The 22,963-nt window shown below is 48.3% G+C and overlaps 1 protein-coding gene and 1 long non-coding RNA gene across 4 annotated transcripts in view; one reads left to right on the top strand and one right to left on the bottom strand.

Moving 5' to 3' along the window:
• Positions 1 to 18,209, top strand: part of SIPA1 (signal-induced proliferation-associated 1) — a 44,084-nt gene extending 25,875 nt beyond the window's left edge. Inside the window, exons 8-16 of one of the 3 annotated variants that reach the window (XM_084823464.1) lie at positions 5,239 to 5,836; positions 6,850 to 7,124; positions 8,921 to 9,148; positions 10,125 to 10,215; positions 12,445 to 12,613; positions 13,150 to 13,248; positions 14,737 to 14,815; positions 15,605 to 15,686; positions 17,653 to 18,209. In XM_084823464.1, the coding sequence (XP_084679590.1) occupies positions 5,239 to 5,836; positions 6,850 to 7,124; positions 8,921 to 9,148; positions 10,125 to 10,215; positions 12,445 to 12,613; positions 13,150 to 13,248; positions 14,737 to 14,815; positions 15,605 to 15,686; positions 17,653 to 17,784 (1,753 nt within the window). In that variant the 3' untranslated portion in view covers positions 17,785 to 18,209. Of the gene's footprint in view, positions 1 to 5,238; positions 5,837 to 6,849; positions 7,125 to 8,920; positions 9,149 to 10,124; positions 10,216 to 12,444; positions 12,614 to 13,149; positions 13,249 to 14,736; positions 14,816 to 15,604; positions 16,120 to 17,652 lie in introns of those variants that run through there. The other 2 variants (XM_084823465.1, XM_084823463.1) reach the window with 2 other exon arrangements.
• On the bottom strand, positions 10,342 to 13,734 carry LOC146334278 (uncharacterized). Its single transcript, XR_014786222.1, has 3 exons — positions 13,387 to 13,734; positions 12,296 to 12,460; positions 10,342 to 11,270 (listed from the first exon to the last, which is right to left on the bottom strand). It is a non-coding gene; the product is annotated as an uncharacterized LOC146334278 (long non-coding RNA).
• Positions 18,210 to 22,963: the final 4,754 nt, after the last annotated feature.

Genomic DNA, 22,963 nt, shown 5'->3' with positions numbered 1-22,963 from the left:
TTGATTGCAGCAGAGATGGGCACCTTTGGGGGGTTCACGGGGCCACTTCCACCCCCAGATCCTCCCCCAAGTGGGCTTCCGCACGACTGCAGACAAAAAAATCTGTTGTTTGCCACTGAAATTCAGCAGCAAACTGCTATAGAACCTTAAAAAGGACAAATTTAGTTTGTTTTCAAACTAAACTTGTGCTTTTTAAGGCTCTGTTGTGTTTTGCTGTTGAAATTTGGCAGCAACCCCCCGATTTTCAGCGGTGCTGCCAAATTTCAGCAGCACAGTGGCGGGGGCGGCACAGAAGGATGGGGCCACATGCAGCACACGAGCCATGTGTTGCCCAACCCTGAATTGCAGTCTTCTTCAGATCTGATTTGTGGCTTCTTCTTCCTTACAGTAAAATATGAGCGTAGCACCAGCTTATCCAGTGAGAACTTTTGGGTGCTTCTGTGCCTTTGATTCAGGCTTTTGTGAATAGCCTCCCATGATTGCCCCGATGTCATTTTCCATCAGTGATGTGTGGTGAAAGATTTTGCATCCTGTTTTAGAAAATGCTGTTTTAGAAATGCATTGTTTTATTTTTAAAAATGCTGTTTTAGAAATGCATTGTTTTAGAAATTATTTAGTAACATTGTGAGGGATTTGCTCCCCTGCACTGGAATTACCCCTGTGAAATTGGGTAATTGCAACTTGCCTACCACCATCTGCTCCTACTTAAACCCCTCCCGTACTTGAGGCAAGCAGGCTGTTGCGGTATGCTACTCGTGAGAAGGGGAAAAGCCAGCCGAGTCCCCAAGACTCCGTTGGCCAGCGCTTAGCCTGTTCTCCCCCTTCTCAAGCCATGTCATATTATTTATTGTTTGTTTATTTACAATATATTTACCCCTCTCTTCAGCCTGAAAAGGCATCTGGACTGGCTTACAAAGATTAATAATGAGACAGTCTCTGCCCACAGGCGTACAAATTAAAAGACAGGACACAAAAGGGAAAGGGTTTGGGAGGGAGGAGGAAAAAAACCAAAATTCAGGCACCGGTTCTTAATTTCAGAGTTCTTATATGTGCACTTAAACGGTCTAGGCAACACGGGGAGAGAAAAACTCTTTCTGTCTTAGATTTTGAGTCAGAAATCCACACTCCAAAATTCCAGTCCAAGTTAAGAGAAAATGTTTATGAAAGGGAACATAAGAAGAGCCCTGCTGGATCAGTTCAAGGGTCCATCTAGTCCAGCGATTTGTTCTCACAGTGGCCAGCCAGCCAGCTGCCCCAAGGGGGAACCCACAAGCAGGACAGGAGTGCAACAGCACCCTCCTGCCCATGTTCCCCAGCAACTAGTGTACATAGACAGACTGCCTCTGATACCGGCGGTAGCACACAGCCATCAGGACTAGTAGCCACCGATAGCCTTCTCCTCCATGAATTTGTTCAGTCCCCTTGTAAAGCCATCCGAATGACCATCATTGCATCTTGGAGTAGCGAATTCCATAGTTTATGTACTACGTGAAGATGTCCTTCCTTTTATCTGTCCTGAATATCCCACCAATTAGCTTCATGGGATGACACCATTGCATTCAGGTATTACGAGAGAGGGAGAACAATGTCTCCCTATCCACTCTCCACACCATGCAAAATTTTGTACTATGATGTCTCCCTTTACTCACCGTTTTTCTAAGCTCAACAGTCCCAGACCTTGTAACCTTCCCTCACAGGGGAGTTGCTCCAGCCCTGCAATCACTTTAGTTGCCCTTTTCTGCACCTTTTCCAAGTCTACAAATCCTTTTTTAGGTTTGGCGACCAGAACTGTACACAGTATTCCAAGTATGGTTGCACCACAGATTCGTACACTGGGTCGACTTTTCCATTGAGCTGTCCACCACAGCCCAAGATCTCTTTCTTAGTCAGTCACCGCTAGCTCAGATTCCATCAGCGTATCCACAAAGCTGGGATTCCCCCCCCCCCCCCGAGTGCATTGCTTTACATTTGCTTACATTGAACCACATTTGCCATTTTGATGCCCATTCTCCCAGTTTGGAGAGATCCTTTTAGAGCTCTTTGCAATCTCTTTCTGTTTTAACCGCCCGAATTAATTTGGTGTCATCAGCAAACTTGGCTCCTTTACTGCTCACTCCTCACTCCTCATTCCAGATAATTTATGAACACGTTGAAAAGCATTGGTCCTAACACAGATCCTTGTGGGACCCCACTGTTTACGTCCCTCCATTGGGAGAATGTATCATTTAGTCATACTCTCAAGAAGGGAAAGCAGAGAGCGCTTGAAAAGTAAATGAAACAGTCAAAGAAAGCTTTGCCAACCTGTGCTAACTCTTGGGAGGACAGTATTCCCACGTAGGAGGTCACAGGAGAACTTCTATGCATACCCACGGGTGATTGCCTTTAGGGCGCAATCCTATGCATGTTTGGCCGGCTGGGGCATGCTGGGAGTTGTAGGCCTTTTCTCTGTCTAAACATGCATAGGATTGCGCCCGTAGACAACCCCATCTTCCTTCTGCGCTGCAACGGTTATGTAGTGTGCCATATTTCTTGACTCTCCCCCATCCCAGTCTATAGTCTGTGCTTTACTTCCAGCTCCATAAAGCACCACGAATTGCAAATCCCCACCTCCTGCAACCTCCCGGTCCTTCCAAGGATGTACCCCCATCTTTTTAGGGTTGTCTGGAACCCCATCCGTTTCCCTCTCCGTATCACTGCACCAGTGCACCAGTAGAGGGCGCCGCGAGGCCTCCCGTTGAGTGGTTGTCAACGTCAAGGCGACGCAAAGTACAAGCCCTCTGGCTTTGGGCCTAGCTCCTCAGCTAACTCAGTGGACAAGGCCCAGCTGCTCTCAGCCTCAACTACTGTTATAATAACCCAGTAAAAGTTTGCACAATTTTCTAATATCCCGCCGGTATCTGCTTCCCCCAGCCTCCCTGCATGGTTGCAGCGGGCCGTCTGCTTGCCATTCGGCTTCCACCCCGTGGGCTTGCAGAGATACCCACAGACCACGGCCGCCCACTTGTCCCAAAATACCGTTGCGTGCGGTTTTTAAAATAGAAAGTTTAGCAGCCGTCGTTGCGCACGGTTCTCTCTCCCATGTCTTTGGCCCGCTGTTTCCAAGTCAAGGGATTTGGAGGCCTGGAGATTCCTGTACAATGTTGTCCAGTGGTTAGACCAGGAGCGGGAAACTTGTGACCTTCCAACGGTAAACGCCAACATAAGTCCTACTGAGAGTAGACCCATCAATGGATAAATAGGAGCTATGTTGGATTTTACCCCAGATGTTTTGGCCTACAACCCCCATGATCCCTTGCTAGTGGCTATACTGGCTGCAGCTGATGAGAGGTGTAAGCCAAAACATCTGGAGTGTCACAAGTTGCCCTGGGTTAGACAATTGCGTGTAGCTTGGGGAAACCATGGTTTGGACTCCAGGGCCTTATATGTTGTTCGTGCATATTGTCCGTGTGCTTTTGTGTAAATGGTTTTTAAACTTTGTATATTGTATTTTAATGTTTTAACTTTTGTAAACTGCCCAGAGATGAAGATGATGATAATTAATAATACTAATACTACTACTAATAAGAAGAATTGGAAGCAGAGGAACCTGCCATTCCCAACCCCACTTTTTTTTCTTTTTCAGTGCCTTGGTTCAGTTCTGCAGCATGTGAAATAGTAATATAGATCTTTGCCCACTGAGCATTTGCAGAGTGTGTCCCCGCCATGGCCCTTACAGATGTGTACGGACCTGGGATTAAGCGGCAGGGTTTCTAGGCAGCCACAGGCCTGCAAATACCTTACAGTTTATGCACACATTATTAAAAATAATAATAAACATCATCATCTTTCCCTTAGAGGGATGGAGTAGACAGACCCCTCCCTTTAAGGGGGTTCAGGGACCATGACAGGGACCATGCCTAGGGGTGCAGGCGGGCCTAGCTTTACTCATATGGGGCAGGCAGAATGTGCCCAACTCGGACAGTTGTCTAACTGTGTTTGACATCTTTGCTGCATCCAACTAAGGGCTATTCCAACCCATGTGAAGCCAGGCCTGTTCCCAGTGCATAATAATAAAAGAGGATGTGTGTGTGTCTGTCCGTCAGCACCATACGGCCATGACCATGAAACCTAGACACCTAAGCCTTGGCATACATACTAAGGGGACCCTAGAGATGTGCATCATGGAGTTATTCTGTTTTTAAAATGCAAAAACGAATTTTAAAAAATCTACATGTGTCATGTGGTTGAAACCTACAGTAACTTCTTCAGCCACTCGGGGCAGGCGTCCCTAACCAGCACGTAGCATTGCATTCTGTAGAGTTTGAAGCCAAGGGAGGCTGGTAAGCTGAGGGACAGTTATCTGGTTGCTCCCTCGCCCCTGCTGTGGGGCAGCCCCTCCTACGAGGACGCACCATGGCAGGGGTCATGCCTAGGGGTGCTAGTGGGCATGGTGTCAGGGTGGAAACTGAGCCGATAGAACCCCAGAGCAGTTCTGATTCTGAGGAGGAACAGCAGTCCGTGGGAGAGGAGCCCGCTCATCCCTCACAGGCACAGCAGCTGGCAGAGATTCCTCCTGCCGGCATTCCTGAGATAGATAGTGATCCTGGCAGTGAGAAAGTGCAGGAGGGGGGCTTGCTAGATGCTCGATGCAGACGCAGGGAGCGATGAGCGATGGAGGATGTGGAAAGGAGGCATAGCGCCCGTTTGGCACGCAAGCAACGGCCGCCTCCTGTGGACCCAAAGGAAAGAGGGAGGATCTCTCCCTAGCCCATACATTCAGGGACTTCAAGTAATTCTCCTTCAAACGGGGATCAACTGCCTACCCGGAGCATAGGCTACTCTACTGTTTATTGCTTAGTCGCTGGTGATTAGCATCTGAAAAAGTCATTAAGTTGTAGGATTAAAGCCTTGAAAAGAATCCTTTCATCTGTGTCTTGAGTTGGCTATTGGAGTGTACTGAGAGAGGTCGCTAGGGCGCCCCTGACACATGGATCTGCTCAGATGGGGTGGGCACAGTGTGTCCAACTCTGATAGCTGCGTAGGCTTCCTTGAAGGTGTTGCTGTATCAAACTAAGGGCTATTCCAACCCGGGCCAAAAAGTCCATTTGGTAGTATGACAATGAATGACAGTGTTGTGCCAAGAAACGTCCCAGTAGATTGGAGGTGAAATGCAACAATAGTTCAAAAAAAACATTGTGTTGAATGTTAAATCCGTGACCCTCACCCCTTCTTTTCTCTGCCTATGGCCCCTCCGTCCAGCATTGCAGTGAGCTGCACTGAGGACATTCCACCGTTTGGTCCTTTCATCCCGGCTAAGAACTGCTTCGTCAAGGGCCCAGCCTTCCGAGACCTTCTGCTCGCCAAGGCGATCAACGCAGAAAACGCGGCTGAGCGCTCGGGGAAGTTCCACGCCATGGCCACACGCACCCGCCAGGAATACTTGCGTGACCTGGCCGTCAACTACACCACCACGAGCACCCTGGAGGCCTCCTCGTCCCGCCTCGTGCTCATAGCCTTGGCTGCGAAGAAGCGGGAGAAATCCAAAGCGCCCAAGGGGGCAGAGGCACACAGCGCGGGGGCTTTGGTGTGGGGTGTGTGGGCACGGGATGGCAGCAGAGGACCCGAGAGCAAGACTTCGGAGCTCCGTTGCCTGCTGGGCATCTCGGCGGAGTTTCTAGTCCTCATTGATGCCCGTGAGAAGCGGGTGGTCTTTAACTGTTCCTGCCGGGACATCCTGGCTTGGACCTTCTCCGAGAGCTGCACTTTGGATCTCTACTACGAGACGGGGGACTACATTTGCATGCGGGTCGAGGAAGAGCAGGCATCTGACATTCGAGATATTGTCCACCGGTTGCAGGTAAGAATTCACCCCTGTTTGCTGCGGGTGGGACGCTGTGGAATTTTGATTCTAAGTGCTGTGCTTCCTGGGGCTCTCCCCTTCCTGAATTTTAGGTATGTGGGGGCTGTCTGCTGTTACTTACTGGTGGATAAATGCACTCTTCTCATGCTCAGAGGAGCTCTTGTGTTTAGTAGTAGTAACTGTATTGCTTGGAGCCATAGGCCACCACAATATACAGAAAAAGGAAAACAATACAGCCACATAGTTATATATACATGTGTACATATATCCAACAGGATGGTGCCTTTTTGGTTGTGTCGCCGGGGCTGCAGATCTCCCCCTGGAGACTCCTATAGAGTCCCCCATACTACAGGCTTTTAGACAGTCAGTAAAGATTGCTTTATGTTGTCAGGCCTTTGCTCTTTGGTTTTTCTCCGGCTGTATTTCCATAGTTGGAAATGGTCTTCTTGCCCCTGCTGCTGCTGCTCAGGATGTGCTGTTTCTATATTTACCCTGTTTTATTGTTTTTGATCTCATCTTTTATCATGATTTATTTATTTATTAATTGAAAGTATTTTTCTCCTGCTCTTCAGTCAAAAAGCAGCCTCCAAAGTCTTGGAGCAGCTTACATAAAATCAGTAAAACAAGACAGTCCCTGCCCATAGGCTTACTAAAAGACACGACAGACAAGGAAGAAGAAACGGGGAGGGAAGAGGAAAAAAATTGTGTCTTTCAGCAGGACCAGAGGAATGGCCCAGCTTCCCTCTCTCATCTCCCTCTGAACAGCCTGCTGGAACGGCTGCTGGTGATACCAGTTGAGAGAAGAGAAGCCTTCATGTGGGAGCTCTTCAGCGGGGCTGGTGGAATGATCCCGCTTCCCTCTGTCATCTCCCTTGGTTTTAACTGTGGCCTAGTATTTTTTGTTTCTGGAATAAACAGCCTTAGTAAGCCTGCCCTCCTGCAGCTTTGCGGCCCTGAATGACTCCCTCGTTGTGTGTGTGTCTCTCCCTCCCCCTGCCCTGACTCGGCAGTTGGTGACCCGGGGGTGCGAGACGCGGGAGCTGACGCTGTTGCGGAACGGAGTCGGGCAGCTGGGCTTCCAGATGGAACACGAGGGCTTCGTGACCGAGGTGGAGCGCTTCACCTTTGCCGAGAAGGCGGGACTGCAGCCCGGAGCTCGCCTGGTGCGTGTCTGCGAGAGACCCCTGCCCAGCCTCAGCCACACCCAGACCATGGAGCTTCTGCGCACGGCCAAGAAGGTCACCATCACTGTCGTACCCCCAGATGAGAATGGAAAGCCCAGGAGGTGAGTTGCCTTTGTGGGGAGGGGAGGGGCAGTTCCAGTCCATCACACAAGTGCTTCTTGGCAAGTGACTTCTAGTTTTAGTTTCTTTTTCATTTGCTGCTCTTTGGCTGGGCTCACACAACACGCACTCAGCGACTGAGTTCGGGCAGTCACAACGACGTTATCGTTTTCCGCAGGGTGGCTTGTTAACCATGCAGTGTGGCTTGTGAACCACCCTGAACAACCCAACAACAAGCCATGAGTGCTCAAGATGACTTATTCGAGAAAGATAACCCACGCTGCATGGTTAACAAGCCGCCTTGGCTGTGTTCAGACAACATGATAACCCCCCAGTATAATAACAACCTACGGTTCAATAACAACCCACATTCAACCACTGGCTGTGTTCGGATGACTGCGATGGGGGAAGAAGCCATCATGGCTCGATGCAGCACAAGTTGGCGTGTCCTCTGAACCAGGCACGTGGCACGGCAGAGGCGGCTTCATACCCACCCTAAAACCCATGACGTGCAGTAGAGGTTGTAGGGTGGATACGAAGCCACCCCCCTCCACGCGCCCGGTTCAGACAGCACGCCAACCCATGCTGCATCACGGGGGATGGATACTTGTGGATACTGCAGTGGAAACTCGTAAGCTTCCAAGTTTGGAGGCTTACAAGTAACATGGGCTGGAGCGCATGACGAAAGAGGAGAGCATCTCCCGTGTTTGTGTTAGAGTACCCTCACCGAACAGCCTGCTCACAGATGTCTGGAAAATAGCTTCCGGATGGAGTTGGGTGGGACAATTTTGCGGGACAATTTTTTGGGCCGGTTTTAGCCCCAACACTTCTTCAGAAGTTAAGATTTGACCATATCCTAAGATAAGACACTGTTGGATATCTATTATCAGTGGTAAATTTTGAAATGCAGCCGCTCATCATGATAATCCCCATAGCCCCAATCCCCAAGAGAGTCCAAAATTGCAGACATCGGTGTGGATCCATATCAACAGACCACTTCTAGCCGTTTTCATCTCCACCAGGAGCAGGTCTTTGGTACAGCTGATGAGTCTTAATTGCCCAATATAGCCGAAGGCACCCCAAAGTACTTTCCATCCCTACAAGGAACAATATACTGGTGCTGGGAAAGTCCCTTTCCCCCTAAGCTACTGTGAGGATTGCAACTACACCCAGAGGCAACAGGGAATTCTGGGAGTGGTAGCAGATGTCATCAGCATCCCTGCTAATAAAAAGGTGTTGGGACTGAATCCCAGTGGCACCCCACTGCCTCTTACAAATGAAATCAAAAGCATCATGGGATACGAACTGTCATCAGGCCCATTCCTTACACTGTTCTGTTAAAAACAGAGTTTTATTTGATGGTTTGGAGAGGATAGCTCATTTATTGACTGCTGCTTGCATTAGTCAGAAGTGCGGGGGCACGGGAATCAACCCCCAACAACTACAGATAAGTGGATTTCAAAAATCTGGGGTATGGTATATATGTTTTAAACATAATCAGAGTAAGAGAAAGTAAACATATGGGAAAGTCCTTATTTATTATGTAAACCATATTCTTTGTTAGCCACACAATAGAATATTAACTGTTTTACTTTTATGCCTATCTGTACATTCATAGCCTATGTGATTTCTCTCTATTCTGTTTTCTTTTGATTGTATGGTAAATAATAATAATAATAATAATAATAATAATAATAATAATAATAGTTGAAGAAGAAGACTTGAGCCCTGCTCTTTGCATGTGCTGCCACTGGAGAACACCGTGATGTCCTTTGGCCTGTTCTTTTTCCATGAGCAGAAGCTTCTCGGAGCTGTACCAAAAGTCTTTGCAAGAGAAGAGGAGGAGTGAACCACCAGCCGGGGAAGTGGAACTGACCAGGCCCGGGAGCGAAGCAGGGTTCAAGCCGGCCACGCTCCAGCTCCTCCACTCGCTGTCGCTGCAGGACGGGCCCCCACACAGCCTGGCAGAGGAGAGGACCGAGTTTCTCCAGAGCCACAGTGACAGAACACCTGGGCCTCTGAACCCGTGAGTAGCCTTAGGTTCCCTCTCTGCCTCCACCACTGCTCGTGAACCCCTTCTGCTGACATGTCTAGCAACTCTCCTCCAACCCATTCCATGGAATATACAAAGCTGATTGGTGGGAGATTCGGGACAGATCAAAGGAAGGCCCTCTTCACACTGTGCAGCGTTAAACTGTGGAATTCGCTACCACAAGATGACATGATGGCCACCAATTTGGATGGCTTTAAAAGGGGGTTAGAGAAACTCATGGAAGATAAAGCTATCAGTGGCTACTAGTCCTGATGGCTGTATGCTACCTCCAGTGTCGGAGGCAGTATGTGCACCAGTTGTTGGGGAACATGGATGGGAGGGTGCTGTTGCACTCACGTCCCGCTTGTGGGTTCCTGTGGGCAGTTGTTTGACCACTGTTTGAAGAGATTGCTGGACTAGATGGACCCTTGGTCTGAAGCCAGGGCACCATGGGGCCATGCCTGGCAACACCCTGCATGGTGCTCTGGAAGATGTCCAGTTTCACTTCTTTGTCTAACCAGCACTTTTCAGTGAGTAATTTATATAGAGTAGGGAAAATGCAGCACTTAATTGTGAAAGCGAAAGAAAACACAATTTCCACTTGTGTATTTCCACTGTTCTGCTCTACTGCAGTGCCACCTAGAGGTTATGTAGTGGAAAAGCAGGAAAAGAAACACTCCTCTGGTAGTATTCGGATCTCAATTCTGAGACAAAACTGAAAGTAGATACAGCCCGATACACAGCCTTGTGTAGAAAAGCTATATAAATGCACTACAAAGACAGCACTTGTTAAAGGGTGGTGTCTAAAATATGCTGGCTGAAATTTGAGTAAGAGGCTTGTTTTTAATCTGGTTACTTCCCTCCCTCCTAGTCCTCCTTGCAGAACCAGATCAGCTCCACTTCCTCCGTCCTCAGGAATTCTCCATTACTGTCTCCATGTCTTGAGTCTCCTGTATCTTGTTCTCCACAGGATGCCATTTCAGGACATCCCGGGTGTACCCAGTCCCCCTCCAGATCTTATCTTGGCTGCCACACCCAAGGCTCCTCCAGACCTGGATATAGTAAGTGTTTCCTAGAATCCTAGAGTGAGAAGGGGGCATCAAAGGTCATCTAGTCCATCCCCTGTTGATGCAGGACTGCTCTACTGCTGACAGCTCATACTGTCAAGAAATAGTTATATGCTGGTGCTGGGCGTGAGATTTTTTATTTTTTTTTTTAGATCTGTGTTGATTTTATTTATTTATTTAGTACATTTCTAATCCTCCCAATAACTGATGTTCTTTGTGCAGATTACAACCACTTAAAAAACTAAAATGCCATTTTAAAACACAGTTAAAAAGATACATGCAATGCAAATATTTTAAAGAATAAAATACAATGTAATGCAAAACAATCAACAGCATAGGAATCGATAAAACAGAGAACTAGGCCTCCAAAATGCCTGGGAGAAAAGAAACATCTTTGCGTGTTGTCGAAAAGATAATATAATATCTTTTTTGTATAATAAATAGCAATAATTTAGTCCCATCTATTGTATTGTTGGTTTATCATTTGTCCATAGCACAAAGGCCTTTACAAATACAAGTTACAATATGGCTATATATAACATAAGCCCAAAGCGAAAGCATCAAATAATGAATGCCTAAAAACAGAATTCGGGGGGCTATAGAAAAAAAATAGAAAATAAGAAAGTAGAAATGCTAAGATCAGGCCACAATAAAGCAGAATAAGCATACAAACGTTAAAACAAATAAGTTGATTAAAAACTGGCACTGAGAATAAAAAACAGTGTCCTGTAACAGAAATATACCAAACAAACAAACTGGACAAGCTCGTGCAGCTTTATGTTACAGTAAATGATCTCCATGGCAATTCACAGCAGATGTCATTAAAAAGTTCTTGATTTCTTGAGCTGCTACTGCAGAAGATGCAACCCTCATTGTAATAAATTCAGTAGATCACAAATGATCTTCACAGATCTGCTGGCTCTACTTTTCAGGAGGTCCCCCCAAAAGTCCCATCCATGTACATCAGGGGTAGGGAAGCTCTTTCAGCTCAAGGGCCAAATTCCATTTCGGAGAAGCACTTGGGGGCTGCATTCTAGTGGTGGGTGAGGCTGAAGGCAAAGGGGTGGTGCAAAAGGGGCGGTGTCAATTTTTTTTAAAAAAAATACCAGCATATTGTAGCTTAAAGCCCTTACTGCCAGGAACTGAGCCTTCGGAGAGGCATTTCAACCTTATAGAAGGATGGGGGGGACTGCAGAAAAGCCAGGAAACCCCCAAACGATCAGTGGTTGGGGAGAAGGAGGGTTGAGCCTGGATAAGTTGGCGTGGCCCTTTGGGGAACCCCAGAAGCATAGGTTTGACAAGTCCCCACTGCAACCAGGGTAAAAGCCACCCTCCTCCCCTTCCAGTGGGAAGCCTGGCCTACATTGCAGCAAGGTGAGGGGGAAATGCATTTCTGCTTCACAAACCCCACCCAGCCTCCATTGGTTTCTGCACCATCCAGGTTCACCCTCCTCTGTACTCATCCCACCCATTAATATGTGGGGCGTTTCGCTAGCAAGATGTGAAACCAGTTCCCCGAGTTCCCGCTCTGCGCCGTCCTAGTGTCACAGTGTAGCGTGACCAAGAAACGGATCCTGGATGAAGGTGTGGGGGGGATTAGGTCTTCCCATCACTTGCTTACCTTCTAACTGGAGATGGTGGAGATCAAACCCAGGGCCTCCTGCATTCAACATGTTAGGCATACCCCAGTTCCCCGAGCACTGAGATGTCTCAGGGGTTCTGACATTTACCTGGGTTCGGTATGGAATGAGGTCCCTGGAGGCTTACTAGCATTAGGTCATATTTGCATTTATTTACAAACGCACAGGTTGAGCACAAGTGCACTGCTTAACCCCCCCCAACAGACCCCCCCAAATCTTTTGAAGCTCCAGCTTAGCTCTCTGATCCTCCACTTGACTGTCTGACCCCAAAATCCATGGTAGTACCTTTGTGTTATTCTAAACAGTGCATGTTCTGTCTTACAAACTATAAACAAACTTGAATCTATAAACTCTATTGCTGGTATATATTGATGAGACTAGTAAGAACTCTGTATTGCTTCTCTGTGCTGCTCACCCGATGCTGCGATGCTCACCTGAAGTTTCTAGAGGACTAGAACCCTTTAAAAAAAAAAAAAGTTCAGTTTCTCAGGAAGCTGAGTTTCACACTCGACACCAAATTACGTAGCAAATGCAGAATGGCAGAATACACCCAAGCTGCCTTTTGTGGCCGCCTTTCTTCCAGGACCACCCCGGAGATCCTGTCGTGAACAAAAAAAGCCCCATCGTGGGCCAAGAGGTCAAAGGGCAGCGATCCCTGCCACCTGGCGAGAAGGCCTCTCCCCTCTCGGAATCCAGCGAAACTGATAAGATCCTGCCACGAACGCTTTCTCTGCGGAATTCCATCACCAAAAGTGAGGCTTTCCCCAACGTTCCTCCTGCCCCATTCTGGAGTGCAAAGACACCGACAGGGATACTGCTGGGTCAGCTTAGCTCAGGGAATCCGAGTGTCAAATTCGGACAAGCTCTCAGAGGCCGCAGTCCAGTGGTGGGTGGGGGGAGCTGACAGCAAAAGTGGTGTGGCCAAAGGCAAAAGGGGAGAGGCCAAAATAGCATATTATCACTTAAAGGCACAATCCTATGCATGTTTAGGCAGAAAAAAGCCCTACAACTCCCAGCATGGCTGGCTGGGGAATGCTGGGAGTTGTTTTCTGTCTAAACAGGCATAGGATCCTGCCCAAAACCTTAGGAGAGGCATTTCAACCTTTAACAATAGGGGCAAAACATGCCGAAGCTAGAAATCCATCAGCGATCGGGGGAAGAGGGTGTGGCCAGGAAAAGAGGGCGTTGCTAACTGGGGGAACCCTGGATGGCTGGATTGGGGCATGAGATCCCCCCACCCCTGGCTGAGCCTTTGTTTGAGGACAGTGCCCTCTCATTTACCCCACAGTCCTCTCCGAAGCTAGTGAACCCCTGGAGGACGAGTGGGAATCCATTGCCAACTTGGCGTCTGCGTGCAACAACCTCCTGGAAACCCTGTCCAGGGAAGGTGGGTGTTGGGAACCCAAGCAACAAGCTGGGGTCTATCCTGGTGGCAGCCTGGAAGCTGGGTGGGGGCGGGGGTGGAGGGATCCCATGTAGGGAACCTGGGCTCAGCCTCCTAGGAACAAAGGAAGCTGCCTCATACCTTGTCAGATGATTTATCCATCTGTCCCAGTATTGTTTATTCTGATCAGCAGCAGCATCTCTCCAAGATTTCAGGTAGAGAAGAGCCCTTTCACATTACCTCATTCTTCAGACAGGAGGTGCTGGGGACTGGACCCAGGAGCTTCACTGATCCAAAAGTCCATCTGGCCCAACAAACTGTCTCCGACAGCAGACAGCCAAATATTCCCCCTCCATTGCCAGCAGGAACTCACAACCAGGGCATGAAAGCAATGTATGGATTTTGTTAAACTCTTTCCGTCCGTGTTTCGCAGGTGACCAGGCGTCTTTCATTCTGTCGACCGCTTGTTGACGGAAACGGATGCGGGGCGTGTATGAGAATTTTGTTCCACTTGTGCAGTTGCGCATTAGTGCTGGTGTGCATTAGCACAAGGGCGGATTTGCATAAATCCCCCCCCCCCGTTAAAAAACGATCCGCAAGTCCACGCAACTCTGAAAAGCCAGTAAGCTGCAGAATCCACACATTGGAGTCATAGAAATCCGAACTTGTTTGAATGTCTTGCAGGTTTCTCTGATATCACTACACACACACACACACACACACACACGGAGGTTTTAATAAATTGGGGGGAAATGCCTCTGAAATTGGAAGTTTCCACTGAGCTTTATTTAGCCAGTAGCCGTTGATAGACCAATACTCTTCCATCTGTCTTGTCGAATTCTTTTATTATTTTTTAAGCTATCAGGTCTTGTGGCCATCAGCACCACATCCTGTAGCAAACTGTAAACTACAGAGGAACCAAGAGGAAGGGAGAGAGAGAGAGACGGGGGAGCTTGGGTACTTTCTGCGTTTGCCCTCTGGAACTGCCTTGTTTCCTGCCAGACTGTCTGTCTAGCCCACTAGGCCTAACATTGTCTCCTCCGGCTGGCCGTGGTTTTCCAGTGTCTCAGGCAAAGACGAGTCTTTTCCATCACCAGCTTCCTCATCCTGTCTAAACGGAGATGAACCTGGGCCCATCTGCATGCAAAACATGTGCTGTACCACCCAACTATGATCCTCCCTCCTTAAAAAATAAAAAAAGATTCCAGTCCTCATGGGTCTGAATAAAAGGCTGATTTAAATAGGAACATAGGAAGCTGTCTAATACCAAGTCAGGCACCCCTGGTCCATCTAGCACAGTGTTGTCAACACTGACTGGCGGCACTTCTGCGGGGTTTCAGGCAGGGGTTCTGCTGGAGATGCTGCGGATCGAGCCAGGGGACTTTCTGCATGCAAAGCAGGTTTTCTGCCACTGAGCTATGATCCATCCGTTTAGGGCTGTCTTCTTGCCCTGGCTGGATCTCTTACCTGTGCCTCTTTTCCCATCCACAGGGCAGCACGGGCTGGAGAGCAGGGAACCTTTGTGCACTGTGGTCCAGAAAGCCACAGCTCAGCAACAACCCAATGAGGAGTAAGAAGCAGCTGTGTGTGTGTGTGTGTGTGTGTGTGTGTGTTTGTCTGAGCACACTGGGGAGTGTGTAGAGTGAGGAAATCTGTTCTCTTTTAATTCTACAAAGCATACCCCCACACACACCCCTAAAAAAGAACAGCCCCAAATCTCCACCTTGCCTTTTTTGCAAAGAGCTTTGTGCAGTTTTTTCCCTTCATTCTGAAAGGTTGAAATGCCTCTTTAGTGACTGGCAATTAGAGCTTTAAGCTAAACTAGGCATGTACTTTTTTGTATTTCAGCCCTTCCTGTCACTGAAATCTGGCCCTTTTGGAGCCCCCGTCTTTGCAGGCTTTTAGGAAAGCTCTTAAGAAAACTTTAGGAAAACTCTGCATTCTTTGGCTTACTTTTGACTTCTGTTCTATCTTAATAGGTCCTTAGCTGCAATTATTTTAGTAATTTCTGGGGTGGATATTGGTGTATTATTGATCATTTATTAATATGATGGGTCTTTGTTCTTGTATTGGGTTTTTCATATTTATGTGACCTTGAGGTTGTTGTACTCTTAAAGGCAGCCTAAACATATTTTGAAATGAATAAAATAGTAAAGTAAAGGCAATTCATAACTGTGCAATGAGATAAGCAGAGAGGGCTGGAAATGGTGAGATGACTCATTTCCCAGGATAAAGGTGTGTGTGTGTGTGTGTGTGTGTGTGTGTATTTACTCACAAGTTAACTGGCTGTCATTGTTGTCCCCTACCCCTTCACCCATCCCCACCCCGCTCACTCCCCCTGCCTTGCCAACCCTTTCAGGTCCCAGGATGATCTCAGTCTTGCTGACAAGGTCTTGAAGTTAGAATCGACGCTGAAGACACTGCAGGAAGATCTTCAGAGGGTGAGAGAGAAAAACAGCGGCAGAGAACAGGGGCAGAGAAGGGCGTGCTCAGCACTGTCAGGTAGTTTCCTCACAGGAAGGAAACAGACAGAGACACACAGACACACACAAACACATGGACAGGCACAGACAGACACACACAGACAGAGGGAGGCACACAGAAGCAGACACACACACAGACACAAAAAGAGAGACACACACAGACAGGAAGACATATATATGGAGAGAGACACACACACAGAGAGACACGCACAGAGACACAAATCCATGCACAGAAAGAGAGAGACACAGAGAAAGAGAGAGAGGCACACACAGAAGGAGAAACAGACACACGCATAGTGTTACTGTGCCTGAAATGAAGTGGATCAGCGCGTACTCTGGGGCCGTACTTAGGGACAAAGCTGGGCCAAGGAGACACGGTTCTGTGCAGCTTCCGATCAACATGGCTCTTCCAAAACTGATGACCATCCAGAAGCTGATAAAGACTTTCCTTTTTAGGAGAGCATTTGGTATGTGGCTTTAACGTGCTGTTTTTAATCTGTCTCTGGGCCTGTTCAGACGTCTCGCTAAGCCATGATGGTTGGGGAATTTGTGCAAACCACCGTGGCTTAGCGTGTTGTGGCGGAGGGGAGAAAAACCCACTAACCATGGTTCTGAAACCACCCCAGCAAACTACCCTCTGCAACAGGGTTACGGGGCCCTAGGGTGGCTTACCATTACATATGTCACCCTCTCCAGTCGTTAAAATGGGCTCCGGGTGGTGTACAGGCCACAACCATACAGATGGCGGCCTAGAGTGTCCCGCACTTCCAGCAATTCTCCAGCCAGTGCGGACTTTCCGTATTGCAACGGATGGAGCAGCCAGTGCACGCACATTTTCACAGCACCTGGGATCACAGCTGGTGGGATCACCGGCGAGAGGGTGGTAACTACAGAGGGGGCTGGTTATGGGAACCATGCAGTGCTGCGCGGTTCCCAGTTGTGTAACGGGTAGATGCGTTGGGGTTACGCTCCCCCCCCAAAAGCCCTGACCTTTGAGAATGGGGGAGAAAACTTCACAAAAGCCAGGAGACTACCAAACGATTGGTGGCCAGGGAAGGGCATGTGGTCATGTGGGGAGGGCTTTGGGAAGGCTGGATTTCACTTCTGGGACCCGAGGTTCTGAATCCTAGACAGATGACTGGGTTTGTGTACTTGGCACGCACAGGCAGGCAAGCCAAGGGAAGTGTGCAGACTGCTGGGAATATGAACCAGGGACTTCACGGTTGAGGGTGTTGCCTCATCTAGAGCCTGGCCAGGGTATCCTGCCAACTGTGGTTTATACAATCACAGCCACATGATGGCCCTAACAAGGTTAAGGGTACACTGAGGCCTACAGAGCAACAGGGTGGGCTGGGTCTCAGTGTCCCAAATGGATTAGAACAAAGCCAATTTTCCAGCCAGAAATAATGGGGCTGAAGCATAGGGTGTGATGGAATTCTATGGCATTGCTGCCTCTTGTTAGAAAGGCAGTTAGCTGAGGGAAAACAAAAAGGCAAAACCGAGTATTTACCAGCCCCACATGCCCACACAAAGCTAAAAAAAGAGACCACGCCTTTCTTTTAGTGAAGCAAAGGTAAACGCTTTGCTCACGGTTTCTTGCATGTGAGATGCAGGTACAGTGCAGGATTTCAAAACAGAGTTTGTTCAGTCCTTTGTGTTCTGTGACACCAGCTGGAGAGAGAGCAAGCATGTGCTCTCAGCAATGGAGGAAAGGCAGAGACAGACAGACAGAGAGAGAGGGAAGTGAGAAAGGAAGGGGAAGAGCAGGAAGCCACACAGTAGGCTATAGAGATCCTAAAGCTAGCTACGCCCCAAATTCCTGTAATTTAACTAGCTAACTGCCAAACTGCCCCCTTCCTGTAACTTGCAGCTGAGGTTGCAGTATCCCCACCGCCATGTTTTTCAGCCTGTTTTCTTCCTCCAGGAGAAGGCCGAAAAGGCGGCGTTGCAGGCCGAAGTGCAGACCCTGAAAGAGGCGTCGGAAACTGCCGCGGCCCAGCTCAGCCAGGTCACGCAGATGCTGGGCGCCCCGCCGGCGCCCCCCCACTGCCCCTGAGGCTCCCAGACCTCCCCTCCCGCCTTCGTGGCCCTCAAAGGGGTTAGCTGGCCCTCTCGCTCTATAGATTTTCTTGGGGCACAACAAAGACTTTGGACAGGCGGTGCGGTTACCAGCTCCCAACACCCCTCCCTGCCCGTAAGATGCACGATCCAGCAGCCTGGCTAGAGTTGCAGCTCCCACCACTGGTCTGGGGGACGCTGCCTGCTTCCAAAACAGGGTGTGGGGAGGCTGACATCTGGGTCAAAAAGAGCACTGGGTTCATCCAGTCTTCCTTAGTGAGATGAGCTCCTATTCGTAGGCACCTGCCGGTCACATTTAAAGGGCTGCTCTCTCTTACCAGCCTGTAACCTCAGTCCGGAGCAGTACGGCCCTTCTACCCGTGGTGGGTTGTTTTGATGGTTGTGTTGTCAGTTTTCTTCCTATCTTTTTTTTAAAACTGAATTACGATTTTGGGCCCAGGGTTTTTCTGGACTGTTGGCACCAGCCCCTGTGGGAGACGCCACAGCTAAATTGATTCACCAGGCAATAACTGCAGATCACCTCCGAGGTAGGGGAGAGGGTAACCTTGCCCCATGTTGATGACTTGGCATGGGCAGAGGGGTGGGGAAGAGCTGATCGAGCCTTCAGAGTCTCTTGGTATCTCTTCTTCCTCCTCCCCCCCCTTCTCCTTAATTTCAGCACTGATTTGGGTTGCACGGGGCGCTCCCAGACTAATGGGGGTCCCAGCCAGCATGCCCAATTAACTGTGAAATGTTTGAAAGCTGTGACACATCCCACACCCTTCCTCCTTCCCTATATGGTCCTCCTTTCCATCTGTACTCATAGCCTTTGGGCTCTTCATAGCTGGGGGTGGACAATCCAGCTTGCTATTTATCTCACCCTCCGTGGTGCTATCCATCGATCGTTTTCCACTTCTGCTCCTCTTCCTCCGTAGCCCGGATCTGGGCCTGCCCCTCATCTGGAAGAGGAGGGCTTGAGGCATCCTTCTCCCTCATCCCTTTGTGTCTGTGTGTTCTGTACATATTTTTCCTTCCAGGATGGGGAAGGGAGAACCAGCTATCCGTCCCACCTCCCCCAGCCCTCCTGCCTGTATCTGAACTGGTTGTGCAGACTAGTGGTGCCCTCCCTTGTGCAATAAAGTAATGTTCTGCAGCCACAATGCAATCTCTTCCGTCATCTGTCCTGATACCTCCCCCCCGGTCCCACCTCCGGTAAACGATGTACAGGAAAGGAAAGGGTGGTTAAGGATGATTAGGCTGAAGGAAAAGGACAGAGGAGCAAGGCAGTTCTGTGTTTACATCTGGAAAAGCCACACCCTCCGTGTGTGTGTGTGTGTGTGTGTGAGATACTCACACCTCTGACTCCTTTTTTAGTCACTGGGTGTGTGTCTCTCTCCCCCCCCCCCCGCCCCCGGCGATATCAGAGAGTTAACGCTCTGTCTAATTCCTCTCCTGCTGGTTTGCTTCCGGACAGAGAACGAAAGCCACTTCCTTGCTTGCCCAAACTCGTTCTTGGGAGACTTGTATTTAGCGGTTTTGTTTCTTCCTTTCAGGCCATATAATTAGGTGGGCTTAATCTTAGGTTTGGCTGAGGACATTTTATAATCAATATAATGGAGAGTCCCCCTGCCCCCCCACTGCCTGTCTTTCTCGTTGACACTTTCTTTTTCCTTCTGCCTCCTCCACCCATCTAGTCTTCAGTTCCCTGCTTCTCCACCCACTGCCTACACTGCCCTTTTTCACTCAGGCCTTCTGCCTCCAGCCCCTTTAGGTTACCATCTTCAGGGCCTGCTTTCTGTTCAGCTTCGTAGTCCTCGGATTACCCTGTCTGCTCAGCAACGGTGTCTCTTCGCCAACGGCACGTGACTTTTCCTATCCTCAGGCCTAGAGATGTACAATTGTGGCTAATCTTGATGTCAGGGGGGGAAAGGAGGTTTCGGGGTGGGGGGGAATGGAGATTTGAGGGGAAATTAAAAAACATGCAATACCTTTTTTCTTCTTCACAGATCTAAGGTCACGTTGGGGACAATCCTATCTGTTGCGCATTTGGTGATCGGAAGCCCCCGAAATTGGAAGTGTCCGATCATCCAGTACAGGGTGGGAGGAGCAATGGAGATTATCTTTGCCTCTCTGTCCTCCCGCCCTGCAGATTCTTCCAGATGGGCTTTTTAGCCTGTCTAGCGAGGGCGCTTTGGAAGGGAAGGGAAAGAGGCTGGAAGAGGCTAGCATAACTCGGGTCCTGGCCTGTCCTGTCCTGTCCCCTCTCCTCCCTGCCCACCAGAACGCCCCCTCCCTCTTCCGAGGTCGCTTTTCCAACCTCGGGGGGCAGCTGGCATAGTTCTTTCATGCTGGCTGCGAGGGGGCAGGGATGGGGGGCAGATCTCTGACCCCCTTCCGAGGTCAGAGCGCTGTTCCGACCTCGGAAGGGGGACTCCAAAGTAGTGTATAGTCCCTAGGACGCTCGCCCAGGGTAGGACCATAGGATTGCTCTCTTAATTTCTTTAGGAACATTACGTATAACTTGTTTTGTTCATAAAATTATCATTACAGTTAAAATCATTTAAGAGTGAACTCCGTAAATTTGTAATTACTGTCTGAATAAACTATACTTTTAAATTTAATATACCAAATAGGATACATTTATGAGCAAACCTAGTTGTATATAATATATGTTAGATTCCTATTTTATGGCTGAGTGGAGGGAACTCCAGCAAGTAGTCCCTGAAACATCTGAATCATCCTAGAAGCCAGAAGAAGCAGGAAGAGCTGGAGGCAGAGGAAGGCTGGTGTACAGCATCTGTTTGTGTTCGTGAGGAATTGGTTGGGGTGGAGTTTAGAGAAATCTGGTCTGAAGGAAAAGCTATTAAGAGCTTATTTAGCTGGGGAATAACATTCCTTACCTATTAGGAATGGTAACCAAGCATATATAAATTTAAGAAGTTTTCAGCAATCTCAACCCATTATTTGAATGGTGACATTTTATCCCCTTTTGTAAATAATTCCCCTTTACACATACCTTGGTTTTTGTTCCTTTTGAAAGGTGTTCCCTAGTGGTGGTGTCAGACCCATATCTATGCCATAGGAACCAGGGTATTGAGTTTCTTTTAGGTAAAAATAGTTTATTTTGGTAGCAGCAGTTAAAAGGTTTGTAGCTGAGGCAGCATTTCCTAATGGTGAAGTCCAGTTGGGAACTTTATTAAAAAACTGGCAGTGAGTTCCACAGACCCAAGACCCAACGTTGTTGTTTTTTAAAAGAGAGGCATAGACCCACACATGTCATCACATGTGGTGGCAGCGGAGAGATAACCTACAGTGTTTTTCTCATATGTGGATTTTAGAACTACATTATGGGTGTAATCCTATGCATGTTTAGACAGAAAAAAGTCCTGCAGCTCCCAGCATTCCCCAGCCAGCATGGCTGGCTGGGGAATGCTGGGAGTTGTAGGAGTTTTTTCTGTCTAAACATGCATAGGATTACACTCTAATTGAATGTTACAGGATCTAACCAGAACAAGCCCAGAATAAGACTCTCTAGAACAAAACCCAAACTATCAACTGATCATGACTTGGAGCATCCTTAAATGCCTGTCAGTAAAAGATACATTGCATGGATAATTTTAATAAAGAATGGAAGAAATAACTTGGGTATCTTACAGAGAGGATTAAAACAAAACATTCCCCATGGCGTCAAAATTTCCAGAAATGTTACATCTCTAGTCTTAAACAGAAGTCTTCCTGTTACATCGTTTTTAGAAATCACTTGCTGGGAGTAAAGGCCGGGTTGCAATATTTGAATACTTTGTGTCAAGCATTTTCTTCATCATTTTAAAAGAAAGTATTTCATAATCCAGTTTTTTATTCATTTGGGTGAGGGTTGGAGGGATAAAAAAGATGTCCTTGGAAAAAAGGGTTTTCACATTTTTTTGTTTCTCACCACCACCACCACCTGCAAATCGCTACACAGGCCTTGTGTGAGGGGCTTTTCTTTTTTCCTTGCAAAATGAGCCTTTTGCCTCAGAAGCTGCACTGTTTGTGAATGTTCTGTTGCGGATGGTGTTGTCAGAGCATTAATTTGTGCATGGCTCATCTCACTGCAGCCAGGCTAAGGGGGGTCGGAAGTGTGTGTGTGTGCCCCCACGCAGGCAACAAACGCATTTTATTCTAAGGATTGCTGCTGCATCTTTTAAAAAATGCTTGGAGATGCTGCTACTTTTGCGTCCACGTGTACAGCAGACCCTCTTGCAAAAGACCATACTTTGCCCGCATGCATGTCTGGGCTGGGCTGAGCTTTTGGTTTTTCCCGTTGGAAGGGTTCAGTGAACACCAAAGGACTGTGGATCCTTTTGCCGAGGAAAACTGGACTGGCTTAAAACGATGTGGCTTTACACGCTTTGCCTCAGACTATGGTGTGAATGAAAGGGGGAACTCCAGCAAAGGATCGGAGAAGAGGCAGCTGTTTCTGAGGTTTAGGATCCATGCCCGCTCTAAACATGCGATGTGGTCAGTTTTCTTGGAACTTCAAGTTGTGCTTGGAGACAAAGCTCTGTCTGTCCCTGCCCACAAAGGGCCGCTCCTGGGAACTGCGCACCTTGCTCGATGCCTGCCTTCTGTTTACCGTGCGCACACACTATAATCATGCTATTCTTCTGTTATACAATGTTGTCATTGGTTAAGAATGTTTGTGGGAAAGGAAGTCCTTTTCAGAATGAGTTGTGTTTGTGTATGAGAGTGAGTGAGCAAACGAACGAGATCATGGGCAGACTTCAGGCTTGCAGGATCTCCTTTGTTTTTTATTGGAACCCTGAGATCCGCCAACCAGAGCCTGGTGCAGAAGAAGCGCTTAAAATGAAAGAATGCTGAGCCCAGGAATTTGGAGTACCAGAACTGAGCTTGCAGTCCATTCAGCAAGAATCCACTCCCCTGTTTTCTTCATTTCAGCAGAATACATTTGTGTGTGTGTGTGGGGGGGAGTTATTTGTCGTCGCTGTTGTTAGTGGGGAGTCAGGCCCTGGCTAATCTCTTGCAAATTACCAAGGGATCTACCAGTAGATCCTGTTCTGATCTGCATGCACACACATACACCCATGGCTTGTCGCTGTGCTGAAGGTGACACACATTTGTAGAGTGAATTCCTCTCCCCGCTGAGGATGTTAACCTAGGCTATGTGAAGTAAATGA

Source organism: Heloderma suspectum, chromosome 17 (genome assembly GCF_057233095.1).
Source record: "Heloderma suspectum isolate Gila_16-S chromosome 17, 16-S_ref, whole genome shotgun sequence".
Lineage (NCBI taxonomy): Eukaryota > Metazoa > Chordata > Lepidosauria > Squamata > Helodermatidae > Heloderma > Heloderma suspectum.
The sequence above is the reverse complement of the archived record's forward strand: the minus strand, read 5'-3'. Positions and strand labels throughout refer to the sequence as shown.